Source organism: Buteo buteo, chromosome 3, assembly GCF_964188355.1.
Source record: "Buteo buteo chromosome 3, bButBut1.hap1.1, whole genome shotgun sequence".
In the NCBI taxonomy this organism is placed as follows: domain Eukaryota; kingdom Metazoa; phylum Chordata; class Aves; order Accipitriformes; family Accipitridae; genus Buteo; species Buteo buteo.
In genome coordinates, this window is record NC_134173.1 from 22,040,496 (window position 1) to 22,061,186 (window position 20,691).

The 20,691-nt window shown below is 41.6% G+C and overlaps 1 protein-coding gene across 22 annotated transcripts in view; it reads left to right on the forward strand.

Moving 5' to 3' along the window:
- EPB41L3 (erythrocyte membrane protein band 4.1 like 3) overlaps positions 1–20,691 on the forward strand; it is a 141,125-nt gene that overhangs the window by 96,364 nt on the left and 24,070 nt on the right. For all 22 annotated transcript variants that reach the window (XM_075023046.1, XM_075023038.1, XM_075023039.1 and 19 more), the window contains exons 4-11: positions 4,262–4,366; positions 6,707–6,749; positions 10,309–10,384; positions 11,526–11,744; positions 12,065–12,152; positions 15,313–15,465; positions 17,504–17,601; positions 18,949–19,124. In XM_075023046.1, coding sequence (XP_074879147.1) covers positions 4,262–4,366; positions 6,707–6,749; positions 10,309–10,384; positions 11,526–11,744; positions 12,065–12,152; positions 15,313–15,465; positions 17,504–17,601; positions 18,949–19,124 — 958 coding nt within the window. The remainder of the gene's footprint in view (positions 1–4,261; positions 4,367–6,706; positions 6,750–10,308; positions 10,385–11,525; positions 11,745–12,064; positions 12,153–15,312; positions 15,466–17,503; positions 17,602–18,948; positions 19,125–20,691) is intronic.

Genomic DNA, 20,691 nt, shown 5'->3' on the forward strand with positions numbered 1-20,691 from the left:
TTTAAACAGAAGGAAAAAAAAACGTTTTTACTATGAGGGTGGTCAAACACTGGCACAGGTTGCCTAGGGAGGCTGTGGAGTCTCTATCCTTGGACATATTCAAAACCCAAGTGGATACAATCCTGAGCAACCTGCTCTAGGTGGCCCTGCTTGAGCCAGGGGGGTGGACTAGGCAATCTCCAGAGGTGCCCACGAGCCTCAGCCAATCTGTGATTATATTAATGTGCAATACATGTTTTGTGGCTGAAGTGATAATGTATCTATAACAAAGGCTTGTGTTTTTTCACTTTAATAATGTTCGTTTATCATAAGTAAGTTACAGCTTATGGGCTTAATCATAATAAAGGAAAACTTTCTCACTATTTTTCAGCATTAAGAAATACCAGCCATTGTATCCAAATGTTCAACAGTGAGAATAATTGACTTTATAATAATCTTGTTATCCAGGCAGAGCTAAGGTGGAAGTACTTAATTTTTTAGCTCCTCGCTCTCAGTGATGTACAATGTGCTATCTTGGTCTGGTGATCTTGTTAAGGGGATGGGGGTGTGATGAAGGGATATGGGCTGAAGAAGCTGGTGTGGAGAAGTTTGAGCATGGACTGTTTCTGGAAAAGCCAGTTAGGGGATGGAAGAGCCTTTTGTAGCCTTCGGTCTCCTGAGGAAGGAGAAGCTCAGCTCCAAAACCGAGGAGAAGCTGGCGAGGAGAGAGGCCACTTCCCCTCTCCCTTGTGTGTGGGAATTGCAGGCAGGCGCAGGCTTGCCAAGTTCGCTGCTGCTGGCTCCTTTCACTGGGAGCTTGACCAGGAGGCTGTTTATTCCCATTCCAGCTTCGAGCGAGAGCCCTGACCTTTATAGAGCTGCAGGGAGGAGGCTGTGAAAAGCGTGAAGTTTTTGCTCCTGGCCTTCTGTACTCATCAATCTATGTTTTGCATTCTTTCTATTGTCTTGATTTCGCAAAGCTTAAGCAAAATGTCTCTTTTTCCACATCTGCACATTTCATTTCATCCCATTCATGCCTGAAAAATAGCTAAGAATATTTCTGGAGGAGACTCTTGCCATATTTACCTTTCAGAAAAACTCTTCATTTACGGCGCCAGTATTTTATAGCATGAAGTCTGATTTTTTTTATTTTTTTTTTATTCACATTTTTTGGACTGCTGAGAATTGGTTGGCATTTTTGGCATTAACTTGTGATCTACAGTAGCTAGCAGACTGTCAGTCTTTCATCGTCTTAGACTTGTCACCCCATAATGGTGGAAAGCAAAGGTTTAGGATGGGTTTAGGAGCTGTATGAATTTGTAACTTGACCTTCTCTTCTCTTCCTCCCATTCTCTCCCTGCCAAAGCAATGATATCCATGCCTTGTCTGGCATGCTTATTTGGGAACACAGTAAAATAAAAGCAATTAACAAGAGTATGGGAGGTCTGTTCTGTTGTTTTACTTATTTATTCCAAACTAAACCTCTTAACTTCCCATGGATTATGCAGCTTCCCCTCACTGTGTTTCTGTGCAACGATGTTTTAGAAAGAGAGTGTGTGTGCTCATGCCGCATGGGTACGAAGCGGCAGTGCTGTGTATATGCAGGTGCACAAGGATTTCGTTTGGTCTTTGCATTAGGAGGGCAACAGGGATGGATCCATTGCTAGGCAGCCCCCACTCCCCAAATGATGGGAGCCCTCTAAATCCTGCTTCCACAGGTCAGCTCCAACCTGGGGAGAGGCACTCAGGGGCGGCAACAAGGCTGCAATGTGAGGCTCATCTGTCTGGATGCTGATGGGTGTTTCTGTGGACAGTGAGAAGGAAAGTGGTCCTGGTAAGGCTTCCCGTCAGCCATCACCAGTTCACACCTGCGTCTGGTGAAGAGAGGACCCTGACCAGGAAGGGCTGTCACTTATACGTGGTGTTTCTGATGTCATCTTGCAGCACCAACAGAGTTTTCCCGTATCCTGATGCAGCAGGAATTTTGTGGAAAGTGTCTGAGTACAATTTGGGGATCTTGGTACCAGAGGAGGAAGTACATTTTGTCATGGACAAGAAATGAGCCATGCAACTTATTCCAGGCTTGCCATACTTATTTTCACTTGCCCACGATGTGTAGCCAAACAAGAAATCCTGAGCATTGGGGTTTTATTGGTTTGTTGCTTTTTATTACAGCACAGCCCCACAGAACTGTTTCCTACTATTCCCTATTAAAACACCATACCTTGCAGCTGCTAGCTACTGTTTCTCAAAGCTGACACCTGTGTAGCTGCACAGATAGGCCGCATAAAACAGCTCCTGTGTTGGCATTGTGTGACTCTTAAAATTAAGAGGACATTGAAGTATTGTAATTCAAATACATGTAAATGATGCAGTGGCACAGACATAGTGTTTCCTAAAGCAGGTATCTTCTAGAGTTAACCTGCTTATTTCTCTCCATTCAGTATAACCACTTGGTTTGTTATCAGGCAGAAAAGCAAGAAATTTGACAAAACACAGCAGTGATTATAGCAGAAATGTGGCTATTTTGGCTTGAAGTCTCCAAGTTGATTCCTCTCTGCACACCAACAGTGAGATCTTTTTTATCCGCCTGATCCTTTCCATGGAGCATCAGGTATAAACCCGCTAACCTCTTATTATCGACTTCCAAGTTTGGGGTGTGAAGAATTAACTAAACATTTGTTTGACCTTATAAAGGAACTGGGGTATATTCATGCTTCCTACTACAGGGCAGAAAGCATGTGACAAGCAGAACAAGGCCCAAGTGCGGTTTGCTCAAATGATGCTGGAAGACACAGTAAATGAAGTTACAGCAGTACGCTTGCAATGCACTTCTGTGCCTGTTTTTTCTCAGCTGGAGAGCACTTGTTAGACTCTATCAGCCACACTCTTCAGTTTCCCCATAGATAAAAACATAGAGCATATTTCCCTGCTTCCTTCCTAATATACCATCGGAGCCCCAGTAGAAATACCAAATTTAACATAAATTAGGTTACGCTGCACAACTCCCTCTATCATCTCTTGTAATGTTTTCACAGGGTTTTAGGCAGCAACCCTCAGTTCTTTTTCTTATTCTTTTCTTTTGGCTTGCTTACCACTTCCAAAATAGTTTGATCCCAGTGTTGGGCTCCACAGGTTTGTTGGCATAGTTGTGCCAGCTGGTATTGTGAAATATCCACCCCTCCAGCCAAGGCTGCCAGGCTGGCAGCTCTGTCAGTGGAGGCACATAAATTCAGAGGCAGCATTCTCTCCTCTTTTGCGTCAGCCTCCTTCCTGCATTGTGTTTGAAGAAAGTAGTGTATTTCCAGTCTGCTTCAAGTCACGTGTATGCTACAGATAAAGAAAATGCAGCCCTGATGTCAACTAAAATATTTATGTATGCCTGTGTTTGAAATGAATTGGGCAGATTTTTTCCTTTAGCTGAGTTGCACTTAGGGAAGCAGATAACGATGAAACAGTGGCCCAAATAATTTTGGGTTGTTTATAATAATAATCAATGCATATCAAAATTGGCACATGTAGCTTATAAAGAGGACGTTTCTGTCTGCGTTTGGTTTTTCGGAGATTTTTTCTCAATGTCACATATAACGCTGAGAACTAGGGTGATATGAATTTTTACCGTCCAATACGAGAGATACTACAAAACTTCTGTTAAGGGCTCTGGCTGTTGACAGCGAGAGATCAACATGTTAGCAGTAAAGAAGGTTAGTGGGACACTGGAAAGCTGCTTTCTTACCCAGCTGCGTTCCCAGTGAGATACTAGGCTCTTTCAGTGATTTCAGTAGATGGTGTTACCACATTTCCCCATATATGAGACAAAAAAGGATCCTGGAATCAGTCCACATTGCTACCAAAATGAGAAGTATCCCCACATTTGATTTTTCCTTCAGTAGATTGCCCCCCAGTCACAGATCTGATAGTCCATGACCAGGAATATTTTGTACGGTTGTTGGTTGCTACTATTGCACACCAAGAACGCCCAGGTTTGCTGAGATACGACTGTGAAAGAAGAGTTCTTCTCATTGAAACTTGAAACGTGACACTTACTGACTTATTTTTAACTCCGCAAGAAGACCTGAACTTTTATGAAAAACAGATTTGCCCCGTTCAGCAGATTATTATGAAGCTCCAGGTCAATAGGTTTGAAAAATGGATGAGTTGAATTAAATCATTTTGGGGTTATTGATTTGAGGATTAACAGAAAAGGTGTTACTTTAACGCTTATATTACTTTATTTTGCAAATGTGATTTTTTTTTTTTTTTTCCTGTTCATTTCCCACAGAAACGCTCCAGAGGTCAAGTGCTATTCGACAAAGTGTGCGAGCATCTGAACCTTTTGGAAAAAGACTACTTTGGGCTAACATACAGAGACACAGAAAACCAAAAGGTAACCCACAAAACTGCAGCTGGCCTTTGGCAGGTGGACATTAGAGCTCCCCGAGACACCCCCTCAGGCAGTTGCAAACAGTCCAGAAGTTGTTTTTGTCTTCCTTGCCAAGTTCCATTAGATATAGCTTGAGCTATTGTTTGTTGTAACTCTACTTCTGAAGAGCGTCCCCTGTGTTTCCCTGGCTTCCCTCTGTGCTGGCTGTTTATAACATGAAAGAAGTTAATCATATAGCTGCTTCTCTTTCTAGTATGATTTATTTCATTACTGCTGTAGATGAAAGTCAGATTTACATTCATAGATACACTACTAAACATATAATACTAAAATATAGCTTAATAATACTGTGGTTGGGATACAGATAGGCAGGAGTTGATTGACTGTTCCTGCTAACTGCTAAGATAAAGTAAGGCTTTAAGACTTGACTTACTTTATCTTAGCATTATTGTTGATTTGGCTAAAGACATTAGTCTTCAGACGCAGTTGGTAGCAATAGTGAATCACATTCTGCTTGTCTGCATTTTAACTTTAGTATTAAATAAGCTGTGTATTAACAAGTGTCCAAGATGATCTAGTGTGCAGGTGATATAGATGTATTGTTTTGGACATGTTATGATAAAAGAGAGAGTATCAAAGGATAATTTAAAATATACTATGTGATTTTGTCATTTTAAGATAAATATTTTGAAAGAAACCAGTAACAAAACTTCTTAGCAATATGTGCAGTAGCCCAGCAGAGCTCACCAGGTGAAGGGTTTTTGTGCTTTGCATGGCCTGAAAGGTCTTCCTTGATGGAGCTGGAGCTATTACTACTTCTTTAGCTGTTTATTATATTATTGTGAGAATAACAGTTGTATTTTCTAGGCTTCCTTTTGTTTCAGTTATATATGATACAAAAGAAATCGGTCTTTTTGTCTTTCTTTCCCCTTTCTTCACAGAATTCTAAATATGAGGATTTTGTTTCTGATTCAGAAAATCACTTAAGCAGACACTTGTTCCATGCCAGTGCAAGATAACACTTTAGCATATGCTTAGTTTTGAGTTGTGGTAAAGTTAGGCTGATGTTTAAGTGCATTTCCAGATAGGTGTGCTTTCCTGTACTGGAAAGACAAGAATGTATACATTATTAACAGGTGATTTAAAAGCACTAAACATTTATAGATTGCCAGTTACTTTACAGAGCTAAACAGCTGAAAGAATGACTGCTTGCCACCACATTTATTGATCAATAACATGCATATTTTTAATGTCAAAGTACTTAGTAATTCACCTCCCTCCTCTGCCATATAACATCCAGCCAGACGATATATGTGCCCACATCACGTGTCATCTTTGAAAATAGAAACCCTGATGCATCTTTAATTTCTTGGTACATAGTGTGCTTTCGTGCTCAGCAATAGCTGGAGCTCTTTAGGCTCAATGTTTTGCACCACAGACGGGGTTTGGACAGCTGCGAACTGGTTGTTTTTGTTGCGGGGGGGGGGGGGGGGGGGGGGATTCTTGTGTTCTGCTTGTTTGATATTTCTTTAGTATTTTTTTTTCTCTGATACATTTGTTTTTCTTTCTTTGGAGAAAGTGGAACTTTCCTAGGGGAAGCGAACTTTTTGTTCAGGGCTCTGTGACACATTTTAAATATTAAGTTGATTCTGTTAGAGGACAAGGTAGTGGTGGCACTAAGAGACCCCAAGCTGCTGCACACCTCTTCCAGAGGAATTTGATCTGCTCCTTGGCATCCATGGAGTAGTAACACATCACCGTGATAACTCCCCACCTCCTTGGCAGGGGTTTTGTCTTGCATGGTCACCGGGCTCTGCGCAGCGTGGATGGGGGCAGCCCCCATGCTGTGGTTCTGCCGCTGGTTTCCGCCCGTGCTCCCTCTGCCCCGGGGAGTGCCCCATGCCCACGCCGGGTTGCAAATGGGGAAGTGCCCTATGCCATGCTGGCTTATCCTCTAGCAAGGCTTTTCAGCCCTTCCAGGATTAGAGCAAAAAACCAACCAACCAAATAAAAAACCTAAAACACTTCTTAACAAGTTTGTAGAAATTGAATCTTCCCAGAAGATACTCTGGAAAAAGATTTCTGTGCATTTATTTTACTAATTTCTATATTTTTTTATTTCAAACCATTTAGCCCCTCAGTGTCTGTGAAGGTTAATAAAAAACCTGCTTCTACCCAGGGCCACATCTTGGAAGTTAGTGTTATCCCTGCCTACTGCTGCTCCAGGGAGAAAGGGGTGGCAGACCTTCGCGTGTTCTAGCTTTGACTCATAGCACTGTTTTAAGAATAATGTTTATTGTGTTTTCTAATTCAAATTGAAAAAAGGAAACATTTTCTTTGCAGAATTGGTTGGACCCTGCCAAGGAAATCAAGAAGCAGATCCGAAGTAAGCTTGTTATCGCTTGTGTGTTTATTTCAGGGGGTCTGGAAAAGTTTCATTCTGGTGTACCTGGACCCCAAAAATCTGCACAAAAAAGTCTCTTCCTGTAAACTGCCATCCGTCTTTGCAAAGACACCGGACCCCTGTGGCACTGAGCGAGGATGCGAGAGGCAGAGGGGGCTCCCCGGCACGCAAACAGGGCGTCATGGGCACCAGGCGCCCATCGCTGCCCAGCCCCTCTGGTCCACTGGGCTTGTTCATAAACAGCTGGGGTAACTCACTGCTCTTGGGTCGACGGGCCTGTCCCACTGGGGTGGCCCCAGCACCAGGGGCTCAGCAGCCCCCTCTCCCCAGCCCTTCACCCCAGCCCCACTGCCTGCAGGGTGAGGGAAGAGGCAGGATGGGGCTATGGCCCCCTTCTCCATGCCTCCCCCCCCCCGGAGAGCATGCTCCCCCCAGGGTGACACAGCCTATTTCGCAATCTTCTTTCGCATCCTGTCTGAGTCTCTGGCAAAGGAATTACCTGCATGTTTTAGGTATTTTACCCCATAATGAGTGCAGGCAGTTACTGAGGCTCATAACACATGAACTTGCATTGCTGAAATCAACTTGACATTTGCAGAGATGCAAAAACCTGAAGTTTGACATTATGCAACATAACCTTAGGGACTAGGCCACATATATAAATTATTTCTTTGCCTTACTGATATTTATATTGTATCCAGGAATGCTGCTCATGCCTCATCCTGAAGTACTTCACTGATGCAAAGATAGCACTCTGTCTAAAATATCTTTCCTTCCTGCATTTCAAAAGCTTGAACTTTGCTCCTAAAATGACCATTCAATTCACAGAGAACCAGTCAATTTTCTGCTTCACATGAATATTTTAAAAAGCTCGGTTGTTAAATTTAGCCATCTGCTATATTAGAAATTCAAAAACCTCTGGAAGGAATACCTCGTCAAGACTGCCAGGCTTACAATTTGACCTGCTCTTTTTTTTCCTCCCTCACTTTTTAAAATTGATGAAATATTTGTGTGTGTGACTTCTTTGGGCAGGAAAGCCTTAGTAGTTTTTTTTGTTTCAACATTTTGTAAATGATCTCTTCTAGAAATATGCTAGAAATGCTTCTTCACAAGCAAATACATGGGGTAGTCCACATTTGTTGGGTCAGGCCCAGCAAATGAATCACTTCCCTCTCCAAGATTCAGAGGGTTAATTTACACTGGCTGGAAAATTTCCCCACTTACTATGGGCAATCACACCTTTCCACCAGTATTATTTTCATTAAAAGTAAGTGATCTGCAATAAAAAGTAATGAAAATCTGCCTTTTTTTAATCTCTTGAGAAGATGGATCTGGAACAGAAGGTGCTGTAGACCTCAATGAGTCAAGTTGGGCTGATGGTCAATACAAGTAAAGCAGCTTGGCTCCATACCACTGATTTGAAATGCATTTAGTATGTGCCTGAGCTATGAGATAGACAGTGAAAGGTTGTGACAGCGAGAGATTAACCGGGGTAGAAGAGTCTCGTCCTGGACTTCACGCAGGGGACAGTTCTATTTGCAGAAGATGACAGCAATAATTTGCTTGCTCTGTACAATTCACCCTAGAAGTTTGGAACAGGACAACGGTGGAAAAGTAGGGCTGTTACCCATGACACTTTCAAAGACACATATATATATATATATATATAAAAATATATATATGTAATCCTGCTAAATGCTAGTTGAGTTGTGCAACACTCAGATATCTGTGATTCCACTGCAGACCAGAGGGATTTCATCCCAGTGGTTCAGAAATGAGGCTGTCGCCATGTGTGCAGCCCTTGTTCTCACCCCATTAGTTATAACCCACTAACTTGCACAGTGGTTGGTGGAAGTGAGGAGTGAAGGCCCTTACACTGATATCTTAACTGTCCATGCTATATGATAGGCTATATCATGGGTTTGATATGTTTTGTGTGTGCCAGAGGAATAGATTTTCACTCCATGGCCCCTTCCCTCTGTCGTGGGGCCAGGTGTCACCCACAGGCCCCATTCCCACCTTGGGGCAGGTCCACTCCCTGGTGGGACCATGCCCCATCCTCGCTGCCAGCCCTGATCTTCCTTCCACCAGCTTTTATGGCCCAAGAGAGTGGAAAAGTTCCTAAAATTAAGGAGCCCAAAAGTCTCACCAAGAGCTGATGGTAAATGTCAAAAGTCTTCTCGCACATTGAGCCTGTTTTCTCAGGTGTGTGGATGAACAAAGTGGATGGGGCTTTGCATGGGATGAAATTTCCTTGTTGTCTCTAAATAAATGCTTCCGAACGCCCAATTAGGACAACCATACAGTATTTCCAGGCAAGCAGACCTGTCCAGCACATAAGCTATCTTACCAGAGAGTGCACCAGATACGCCTTCCAACCCCATACTCTTCAGGAGGTACCTAGACACAAGGTGTCCCTGAATTGAAGATCATGGGAAAACCCTGCCTGTCAGGTTTATAAGGAAGAGTCCTGGTTTTGCAGTGTTCATGAGTATTTCCTCATTACACTGCCAGTACGGACTTTTCAAGAGATATCTATTTGTTTCTAGTTAGATTTGTACGGCGACATCAATGTGTTTCAGAAAACAGAAGTGTCATTGCTTTGGCTTTGGTTTCTTGACTGCAGAAATACTGTAATTCATGGGGTAGAATTACATATAAGAGGTATATCCCACAACAGAGGTCTCAGTGAAAAGTCTTGTTACTGAAAAAATCACTCTGTTGCTTGTAAAAACACTGTGGTTTGGGGTTTTGTTACTGCTTTTTATTTGAGTTCAAGACATGCACTAGTATAACCTGTCCCTTTTTTCAGAACAGCATTTATATTTACATACTACGTTCAACTCTTTTTCACTCTCAGTATTTTTTCTTTACAACATTTAAAGCTAATGCTCCAAAAAAAATTTCACAAACTGTGGTGACGCAAACCAGTACCCATCCCATGGGTCACCTAAACTTACTGAAATAACTAAATAAGAGTTCTCCAGTGTTATGTGCTGTTTTTCAGTCATACTCTCAGTGTTTGTCCTTGCAGTTTTGTCTACACAATAATTTATGTCTGCTGGAGACAGAAGCTATGTGCTGAGACAGCACTCTGAGAGGATGCTGTGAGCTGGTTTGGGTAGCCCACTCCAGAGCCCATTCGTACTCTGGCTTGCGGTGTTTCTAGCGCCTCTGTATTTCGGGTTATTGGTTTTTAAAGCTTGTATAGGCTGTGTTTTCAGATGGTTAATTCCAGTAAACATTGTTTTCAGACTGAGGGGGGTTTTTTTAGTGTTAGTAATAAACTACTGCTCCCTTAGGGTCCTTGCTTCAGTGGAAATCTTACTAAATAAGAAAAGAGCTGCAAAATCTGATCTAATACTGTAATTGTGAGAGGGAAAAGTAGTTTCTTTGGAACGATGTATGGGAAAAAGATACTGTATCCTGTTCTTATGAATTGCTTGGCTGGGGTGTTTTTAAGTCTGCTGGTAACTGAACAGCATGAGCATCTCTGTTTGCACTTACAGTGTACTTTCAGTCAATCTGTGTTCTTTTCCAGGTGGTGCTTGGCAGTTTGCATTTAATGTGAAATTCTATCCTCCAGACCCTGCCCAGCTATCTGAAGATATTACCAGGTGTTTAAAACATTAAATACCTTTCTAGAAGGGGCTTAAAAGCTGTTTGTAGTAGCACTTACACTCTGATTATCCAAGAAAAGGAATGTTTTGTATTTCCATTGGCTTCTTTTCTCTTATGAGCTTATGGAAAACATGCAATGCTTTGGCAGAAAAGACACTGTGAACAGAGTCTGTCCTTAGAGCTAAGATGACTTTTGTATAATTTAACCCTAAACCCCAGCTTTTCTGATACACAAATTCCTGAGAGTTGATTTTAATTTTCACAAAGATGCCTAGTGCCCATTTTGCCAGTGGTAAGAATTTGTTATTGTAAGGGAAATCATAACTATGAAGGGGAAGAAGTGGGATGAGAATAAGCATCTGTGTAAATTTTGAATCTCATTTGACAAGGTAAGCAACTGATGTGCACAGTATAGAGAATATGGTGGTAATGAATGACTGCCCCCTGCTATCACTTAGGTCTGCAATCTGTACCTCTGCTCTCTGGTTTTGTATTCGGATTGCAACCACAACCGAAAAAAACCTCTAACCTCGTTGTCTCCTTGGTATAAGGCAGGACAACTTCTGAGCCCTGATGAGTTTTGTGCCATCAGCAAACTGTTCCCTAGCCTGTTGCAGCATTTTGCAACCTGTTGATATTTTTAACCTTCATTGCTTTGTAGACTGTTTGTTGCTTTTAAGGTAGCATGAAGCGTTTGGCTTAGATCAGAGGTCCCATGTGCTAGGCACTGTGCAGAAAGACAGTGTACAAAGAGTTCATGCTTCAGTAGAGGTCTTCCAAACGAAATTATTTTTTTCTCCTTAAATAAAAGAATTATCAGGTAGCTATATATCTTAGTGGTTTATGATGGAAACCTGGTATGTTTAATGGGTAATTCTCCATCTAGGTCACTAAACAAAGTAAAAACCTGTTTTATTAAGAGATCCTACGTTGCTACCCGTAAGTTAGGCAAGGTTTTTGGGTTGGGTTATTTTTCAAAATTATTACTATCCTTTTTAATGCCTGAAAAACTTTGGGCTTGGGAGTTGTCTGCAAATTAGTAGAAGAACTAAGGCCTCTTGCCGGTGCTTGAATGGTGCTCCTTTGGGAGCAGCAGTGGAGGACCACTTTCTGAGCCACCTTGGTGCTCTGTTGCAGGTACTACCTCTGCTTGCAGCTGAGAGATGACATTGTGTCGGGTCGGCTGCCCTGCTCGTTCGTCACGCTGGCCCTGCTAGGCTCCTACACCGTACAGTCAGAGCTTGGCGACTATGACCCCGACGAGTACGGCAGCGACTACATCAGCGAATTTCGCTTTGCACCAAATCACACTAAAGAGCTGGAGGATAAAGTGATAGAGCTGCACAAGAGCCACAGGTAGGCAGAGGGCATCAGTGGGGGCTGTAGCCTGCCTTCAGGTACCATCCTGGTGCATGAGGAAATGTTAAAATGTGCTGCGGTATATTTAATAAGAATATTTTTTGGACAAGACTCCTCTCTGTGTCTTCAGTTAGAGAAGAGCTTTGCAGCATGAAAGATAACAGGGTCTGCACTGGAGTTTTGGCTCTGGTAGGTACCCAGCAACCTAAGGGGTACGGCTGTAGTTCTGACAGGCTGAAAAAGTTTTCCAGCTGCTGGATTTTTATTTTGGATTCTCTTTCCTTAACACTGATGCTAGAATTGGTTGATTTCCTCAGGGGAATGACACCTGCAGAGGCTGAGATGCATTTCCTGGAGAATGCCAAAAAACTGTCAATGTATGGAGTAGATCTCCATCATGCCAAGGTAGGTACTCTAGTTATTTCACCAGTCATCTTTCTCCTGTGGCTTAGTACTTGAATCTGCATGGAGGCCATGATTTATTTTTTTCTTTTTGTTTTGAGACAGGCATTTTGTGGGATAAATCATGTGTCAGCATGGGATAAGCGTAAATATATTTCGTAACTCTAACATAACTTAGCCTGTAGATTCAAAGTTGTTGCACATCAGCCTTTCTTGTTGATTAAACAACCAAATCCTTTGGGAAAATATTGTATGGACAGAGTAATGAGGAAACATGGTAGAAGCTGTCCAGAGAGTGTTCAGTTGTCATTTCATTCAGCTACATTTTCCAATTTAATAAGGCCAACTATGGTGTCTAAACTAGATAAACAGATCATTTCTAACACTGTTGAGAACTTCCAAGCAATTATTTAGCTATGCTGGAAACCTAATCAGATAGTAATGGGGAGACAGTGGCTTGTCTCTCTTCTGAAGTATGGTTGTTGCAGTTGACTGGAAGGGCAGTAATTCTGCTGGAAACATTCTCCCATTTTGAAGTAGTTTCTCTAATCATCGGCAGGTTAAGTTATGAATAAAACATGGTCATTCTTATTGTGTCTTGGGAGAGCCACCTACCAGCTTTGTGTTGGTTGTCTGGTTTTTTATGGGTTTTTTCCAAGTAAATAATTACTATTTTTCTCTTCACTCTTCAAAGTAAGGCTAATGGATTTTAACATCTTTGAGGTTAGCAAGCATCCTTGGCAAGTGAGTGCTGAACAAAGAATCCTGAGCTGTGGAGAGAGCTGCATTTTCTGTAAAGGTCAAATTATTGTGAGCCTGTTTTTGTGCTGCAGCAGATCCTTTCAAGAACCGAGATAAATTTGCAGCTTGGATCTTGAAAGGGCCTGTAACCATGTCCCTGGGGGATTTTGTAGGAGCTGTGCATGTGTGTTCCAGAATTCAAGGCAATCTTTTGTGTTTTGTTAATTGCCTTTACTGCAAATGAAGAATCGGGGTATGGCTCAATGGGCAGCACTCCACCAGGAGGCATGCCGCTGCCTTCCCTGTGTCTTGCAGATAGGCACAAAATCTTGAGGCACATTTGGAGCAGAGAGAGAAACGGATTGGCAAATGTCACTCAGTAGCTTTTTTCCAACATCCTTTGTCCAACACAAAGAAATCTGCAAAACAGCAACAAAGTTCCTGTTCTAAATACATTACAGGCTTTGTTACTGAAAATTTTACATAGCATAGCATTAAGGCCCGAGTATTTTTTTCACAATATTGGAGAAAGGCTGTGAAATTTAAGGTAGGATATCCTGAGATAACCTTTTTTTTTTTTTAACTTCCCTAAAAAATATTACTATCCAGTTTTAATCTTCTGTTTTTCATATGGAAAGACGCAGAGCAAGAGAAGTTGGTAGGCAAGCTGATCTCTCTCTAAAGTGATGTTCTGAATTTGAAAAGCTGCTGTGGTAACCAAATTGGGTCTGTCCATGGATTAAGAAACCCAACAGTAATCTTGGAAACTGAGCTGAAGGTGTGAAAAGTAGACTCTGCGTGAGAAGTAATGTTTTGTTTTAATGAGGTCTGCCAATGAGATCAGATGGTATCAGGCAAGGGGACAAGTATCTCTGTGGATGCCTTTTTGAAGTCATGCCGTGGCAGATGTCTCTATGTCAATGTCAATTCATTAAGGCTGTGCCAGTATCTTAGGTATTCAACAGATGCTGGACTCACCAGCTGCTGTTAAAACTAGTTCTCAGTTATCCAACACAAGGCTACCATAAAAAATGTGTTCAAGTAGACAGATTTGTCCTCTGGGCTGTCACTGCTCTGGTAAAGCCCCCCCATTGGTATGCAGAGCTGCAGGGATGTGCAGCTCAGTGTCTCGCGCTTCGGACATTACAGCTAACAGTTTTCTGTTCTATGCAACCGCATCGCTCCTGAAAAAAGCCAAATTATTTTATTCAGGTTTCATTTTACACCAATAGTATCCCACTGAAAAGCAGTCTCTGACACCATCAAGTAACAGAAACCTGAATGGACTTAGATCTGCTGCAAAGGTGGGGATGAGGGAAGAAGGCATTTCTCAACAAGTTTTTGTATTTCAAGCTGTGCCATAGCCTTTCCATCATGACTGACCACGCATGCCTTTGTGTGCATCTTAAAATGTTATCTGATTTTCACTGTTTGCCTGAAAGATGGCTTGTTGGGAAAACCAGAGGAAGTCAATGAATTCATTTCATGATTATCACAGGGTAACATCTTCATAGCTTTTGTTGTCAGACTTTTGTAACTTTAAGTTATTTTAAAATAATTACCGAAGAACTCGGTGCTTTAAGGTGGATCCTTCTTTTCTCCAACAGTATTAGTGGTTAGCTAAATGAAAAAAACCAGAATTATACAGGCTAGTGGTGATAGCAAACAGTGAAGATTTCGTTTAGACTATTTGAAGGCTTCTAAAGGAAAGATAAATGTATACTTCTTACTTAAAAAACCACATAGTTATGGGTATATTCTGATAAGATTGTGATCAAATCTTTTGTCAAGCTAACATGTTTGAACTACAGCTTCCCTGTCAAATATGGGTTATAGCACAGGCACAGTCGCACACTTCTAAAAGAATCTTTCTGGTCCAAATGCCCAACTTTCTGCCTGCTGGTCATTTCAAAGTGAAAATACTGAGCATAGGCATGACAGTGTTAAAGAAACTAGCAAACCAACTAAAGCCAAGACAAGCAAACTACAGAAGAAAAATCTGTCTAAGGATTCACAAGACTTAGTCATGGAGATGAGTGATGCTGGGAGAAGTAAATTTGTGTGCTGTCCTACTTAACTTTCAATCTGGTATTTATGCTAATAACACTTTTTCATTATGCTAATCAAATTTTGCTATATGGCTAATGTCATTCTTCTAATAACATCTAAAATTTACCCCCTCCTTTTGGAGCCTTTCTAAAATACAAGGAAACATTCGCAGCTCTCAGTTTCTCTCACCCTGCCCAACCTTGCTATTACTTGCATGAATGCCATCAATGAGTAGGGTACCTTTCAGAAATCAGGTCACTACAGCTGTTGCATTAAAAAGACGTAGCTCAGATAGACACACAGTATACAAGGATCTGTAGTACTGTAGGATATGAGGAGAGAAATATTCAACAAGCATTGTTTGCTTTTTCAGGATTCTGAAGGAGTGGAAATCATGCTAGGAGTTTGTGCAAGTGGACTCTTAATATATCGAGACAGACTCAGAATAAATAGATTTGCCTGGCCGAAGGTTCTGAAGATTTCCTACAAGAGGAACAACTTCTACATCAAAATCCGGCCAGGGGAGGTAAGGGCATCCTGACACTCTTTAGTGAATGAACCTTTTCAAAAAACCCATGTACTCATTGATTTGTTGATTTGTCATGTCTTACAAACCTTTAACATTCCTTTCCATTAGTATTTTTTAATTTGCGCTGATTTTCTTAGGAAAGATTAGGTAAATACTTTATTTAAAATACAGGTAAAATCTTCTTTGGTGTTTTCTGTTTACATCCATGAACTAACATGAAGAATAAATATGGCCATCTGCATGTATAAAGCTCATCCGTATTACGAATACTTCGGGAATTTAAGTAACATATCGCTTATTCATGGAGTGCTTGTTATCCACTGTCATGTTGTATATTAAATTAGCATCTGTTCATCTTACCACCAAGAGATGTCGACAGGCCATACCAAATTCTATAAGCATATCAGACTAGTACATTTGGAGTCGGAGCAGAAATCCAGAGGCTGATAAAAACGGAGTCAAGCATCCGTCATTCAGCACTTCTGAATGCTACAGGCATTAGCCCTCCCAGGCCCACAGGAGCTTATCTTCTGGCTCTGGAGGAGGAGATGTGAAATCTCATACAGTGAGTGCCCTCTCGTGGCTCTGCCGGATGCACAGCAAATACCTACCTCATGGGCTGAGCATGCCCTAACCCAGGAATAAGACGATAAATCTTAGGAAAAATCCCAGAAGGAGTTCAGGATGGTCACAGGCAAAGGAGTGTCTCCATTTTAAGTGCTGGTACAATAATTGGTCTGTGATAGATGAAAAACCTATGTACGTTTTAGAGGGTGGAGCTGTATAGCAGGGCAGAAATCACCTGGACGAGGACTGGCATTTCTCCCGTAATGCAGTATGACAGTTGGGAGTCCTGAGCCAATGTCTCCAGTACTGACTTCGTAAGTGACCTGGGAAATCTGCTGGGGCCGCCACCAGCCCCAGGGCCTGAGCCTTTCTTAGAGTCCTAAACCAAAATCCACAAACCTGCATCTCCTCCTGCCTGTCGGCAGACACAGTTTTAGTAACCAAATTCCCAGTCTTGAGTTTGGTTTAAAAAAACCCAAACGTACAGCCACTGATGTTCCCAGTGCCTGCACGCCAGCTCCCCACCACTGAAGCCCTACTGAGCTCTGCTGGTCTTCATTTGTAGAGTCCTGTGAGCAGGTCATAGTTCCTTATGCAAAATAATCAATGCAGTCTCTTTCCAAATCACATTTGATGATAGTGTGATTCACCACACCATGTGTTGCTTTTATCATCTTTATTGTTTTGCTGTTTCCTGCCTTGTTTCTCTCTGTCAGCTCCCTGTAGGGATCCAGGCTTCCTTACAAGTGCCCTTCTGCCTACCTTACTCCAATCACAGCAACACTATTTCGCCTACTCAGCTATCTGCATGCGGCCATCAACATGTTACAGCGGTTGTAGCTGGCACAGCTTTTGCGTCTGGAATATATAAATCTGCAGCACAAGCTAGAAACATCCCTTAGTATCCCCAGCCGACTTTTTTCAATTACCTGTCTTCTTCATCCTCCCCAGGAGATAAATTAGCTAAAAACACTGTGATTTACTAACTGTAGTTCTTTCACTGTAAATCTCCTTAATCTAAGGCTGTGTGAGACCAGATCAGTCCCTGGGGACTATTGCTCCCCTCCAGGCTATTATCTGGCTTCCCACTGTTGTTTAAACTGGTGAAGTTAGAACAACAGGGTTAAAACACTTAAATGATGTTTTTCTCAGAAGTCTCCCAAGTCTTGACTGATCTCTTTGTTGCTATAGGGCATAAAACATCACTGTCACCATCAAAAACCTCTTGCTCATTATCTGGGTTTCCCCCCAAAAACGATCCTCAGAGGTTGCTGTTGATTATCACTCAGAGCTTCCTTCACAGGCAGTAGTCTGTAGAATATGTTTTTATGTGGTTATATACATAAGCATATACATTCACCCCTGCAATGAGATGATATAGGTGGAGGAAATGAAGATGAACCTGTGTATGCTATCTAAAAATAGATGCACAGCACCAAATACATATTTTTTCTTTTTTCCTACCTAGTTTGAGCAGTTTGAAAGCACTATTGGGTTTAAGTTGCCAAATCATCGTGCTGCAAAGCGCTTATGGAAAGTGTGTGTTGAGCACCATACATTTTTCAGGTATGTGGATTTCTTTTCCTAAAGTTGTGATATAAAACAGACCAGGAAAGACCAATTCTGTCAGCAGAGACAAAACCCTTCAAATCAAATTGTCTTTTTGATCACGAGGTATCTCTGAGCAGACAAGGGAAGGTTGTTGCTTCATCAAAATTTGAAATGTTTCACCTGTATTATTCATACTATTTCAGATAGATACGGAATGTTTAAAATCACCATATGGTCCCAAGCTTTATCTGTGCCATGATATTATCAGCCGCTATAATTAGAGACGAAGGACTCTGCTGCGCTTCTGCACACATGCCTATATAGGGAGAACAACTTATATGGAAAGTTACTGGGGGTTGTGGGTAAAAGTTTAAAAAAAAAGGACATTTTTATTTAACTACATATGAAAATACAGACAGTAGTCAGTGGTGTATTTTTTTGTTCACCCAGAATACCCAATCCATAGCTGTAATTTTTGTATTACTGAGGAATTTTGCAGCTATGTTTCTGACTTCTAAGAAGACCTGAGAAGAGTCTGGATAGTGGAATAAATGTTGTAATTAGTTTGTGCTGAGATAGTCAGCAAAGAGATACTTAACAATGGAAACCTAAAAGGGTGAGTTTTTCAATGGTGTGAAAGGGCATCCAGTGGTTAAAAGCCCCTCTCAAGGTGTTTGGGAGGACTGAAGAATGTCTTTCCTTTCTTAAAACTGTTGGTTCAGGCTGTCTGTATGTTCCTATGAAATGCCGTCTTAGCAGCAAAAGATCTAAAAAGAAATTGAGTGTGTATTTTTTGGGGTGTTTTCTGATTTTTAATGGAAAATCAATGTCTAAAGCATAAACTCCATAGCAGGAGAATGGCTTCTTCAGCAAACTCCCATAGCCAAAATACAGAGGGTGGGAAAGCTCTAACCTGAAAAATGTCTGCATCCCTGTGAATGACTACTGCCCGGCATTCACTGGAGATCTGTTCTGGCCCTGTCCTCAGCATAGCAGCACCATGTTAAATTTGAACTATAAGAAATATGTCTGTATTTCAGCCTAGATCAGGGTCCCTGATGCAAGTAACACCTTATTTTTGGTTTCAGTGATTAAAAAATAATAAATCAGATTTTCAAGCAGCAGGAAGGGACTGAGTGATTCTTGCCCGTTAGGAAGAACTCAGCAACTCAGATGCATTACCTAAGTGGTTTTGTTGTGCTGTATGAGGGGCATCCTTTGATTCCCTTTTAGTCACAGACCCGTGAGGCACAGGTTACGATGGAGAGTGATACCCAACAGTTGTCTTCTGTCCTCTGCAGAAATAGTGGACTGATTTTTGGAGGAGGGGGCATAACGGGTACACTGCTCGGTGTGTTTTAGGCTCTTGCTGCCAGAAGCACCTCCAAAGAAGTTCCTTACGCTGGGTTCCAAGTTTCGCTACAGCGGCCGGACGCAGGCCCAGACGAGAAGAGCCAGCGCCCTCATAGACCGTCCCGCACCTTACTTTGAGCGGTCTTCTAGTAAACGTTACACTATGTCTCGCAGCTTAGATGGGGGTAAGGTCCTCTCACTTGACTTTGTCAAAAGTTATCATCACGGTGGTCACTGCTTTAGATTAGGTATAAACCTCTTATCTCATGTCTTTGAGCATCGGCTGAGTGGAGGCTGTGAGTACCTGCATGTTCACTGCAGGGGTAGGGAAGGACACAGAGAAATACTGTGCTAAAAAATGTACTGCTGTGGTCCTTACAAAGTGTTTGCCTGGAGGAGGCCCTTGGGAGCCCACTCTTCATGGAGCCTCTCTCCTTGGCCTCACACCTGCAAAGCACTTCCCAGCTTTGGGGAAGGACAGGGCGCCTGGACCTGCCCACCTGCCCAAGTCAGGCTTCAACGCATTTTCAGGATTTGCATGAGTAACTGTTTGAGGTTTGGTTTAATTTGGCTTTTTTTCCTATGTAGGTTTTTCATTTAAGTGTATGTTACAATTCATAAATGAATTATTGCCTGTGATTGAGTAATAACACTTGCTTCCAATTACCTCGTGTCCTAGTCGAATGAGTGCTAACAGGCTATTTCCATACATTACTTTTGAAGTTGTGAGATGGAGAGTAACATATGCAGGTTAATAGTACGTCTTTCCTCCTCCTCTCTTTCTCCGCGGTTCATGGAGGTCACGGTTCTGCTGCTCCCTTCGGTTAAACCAGTGTGTGATTCAGTGTCAGCTACTTCATCAGCTGTTACTGTTGTCAGCTGTTGAGTAAAAAAAGAGGGTGTAGTTTATTCTTGTAGAAAAAAAGACTGAGACTAAATTCAGAATTGCTACAGTTTGAAAAAAAAAAAAAAAAAAAAGAGGTGAATTCTCCTGCAGAATATCACAAACAAACTGCAATGAGTATAGTTGATGGTGGGGAGGGGGAGAAGCTTTCATTTAAAAGTACTAGTGACAGGCCTTCTTTTCTTCCCCTAAAGGTGCTGCTTGTCATTAATTATTTTGGAATCTTCTAATTCTGATGTGCTTCTTGCTCGTTACCAAGCAACTGGTGACCTGATTGCTGTGCATGTGTCTCAAAGCAGAAATTACCCTTCTGCGTTATTTTGTTTGTAACATCTAAACAAGATGTCTCCCTCTAGTCCCTTTGCTTTCTCCTGCCTCCTAAGCTTATTCCCGAGAGACAAGAGATCTGAAATGCTTTTTCCCAGCATTTGTTGGACTCCGCAAGGTTTTTATTATGTTAATTTGCATAAGTGCAAATGGGGAAAAGAGGTTTTTTAATCAATGCTTATGATTTCTTCACTAATGTTGTTACTGTAATGCAACTGTGGCTGTAACGTTCTGCATCACAACTACACTGTGACCCTGGCCCTGTCGTTTGTTACAGGTGCAAGTAAATTCATAAATTCTAATAGTCCTTTTGACTTAGAAATTAGTTGCACAGTAGTCAAGAGCATATTAATGTTTTGATTACATTCTATCAATAAATTTACTATTTATTTCAAAATTGTTTATATATATATTTAAGTTTGCTGAATTATAGAATGTTTACATCTAAATTATTCTGGTTTGGTCCACTGAATTGAATACCATCACTTACCAGAATTTCTTAGGACAATGAGCTCACTTAA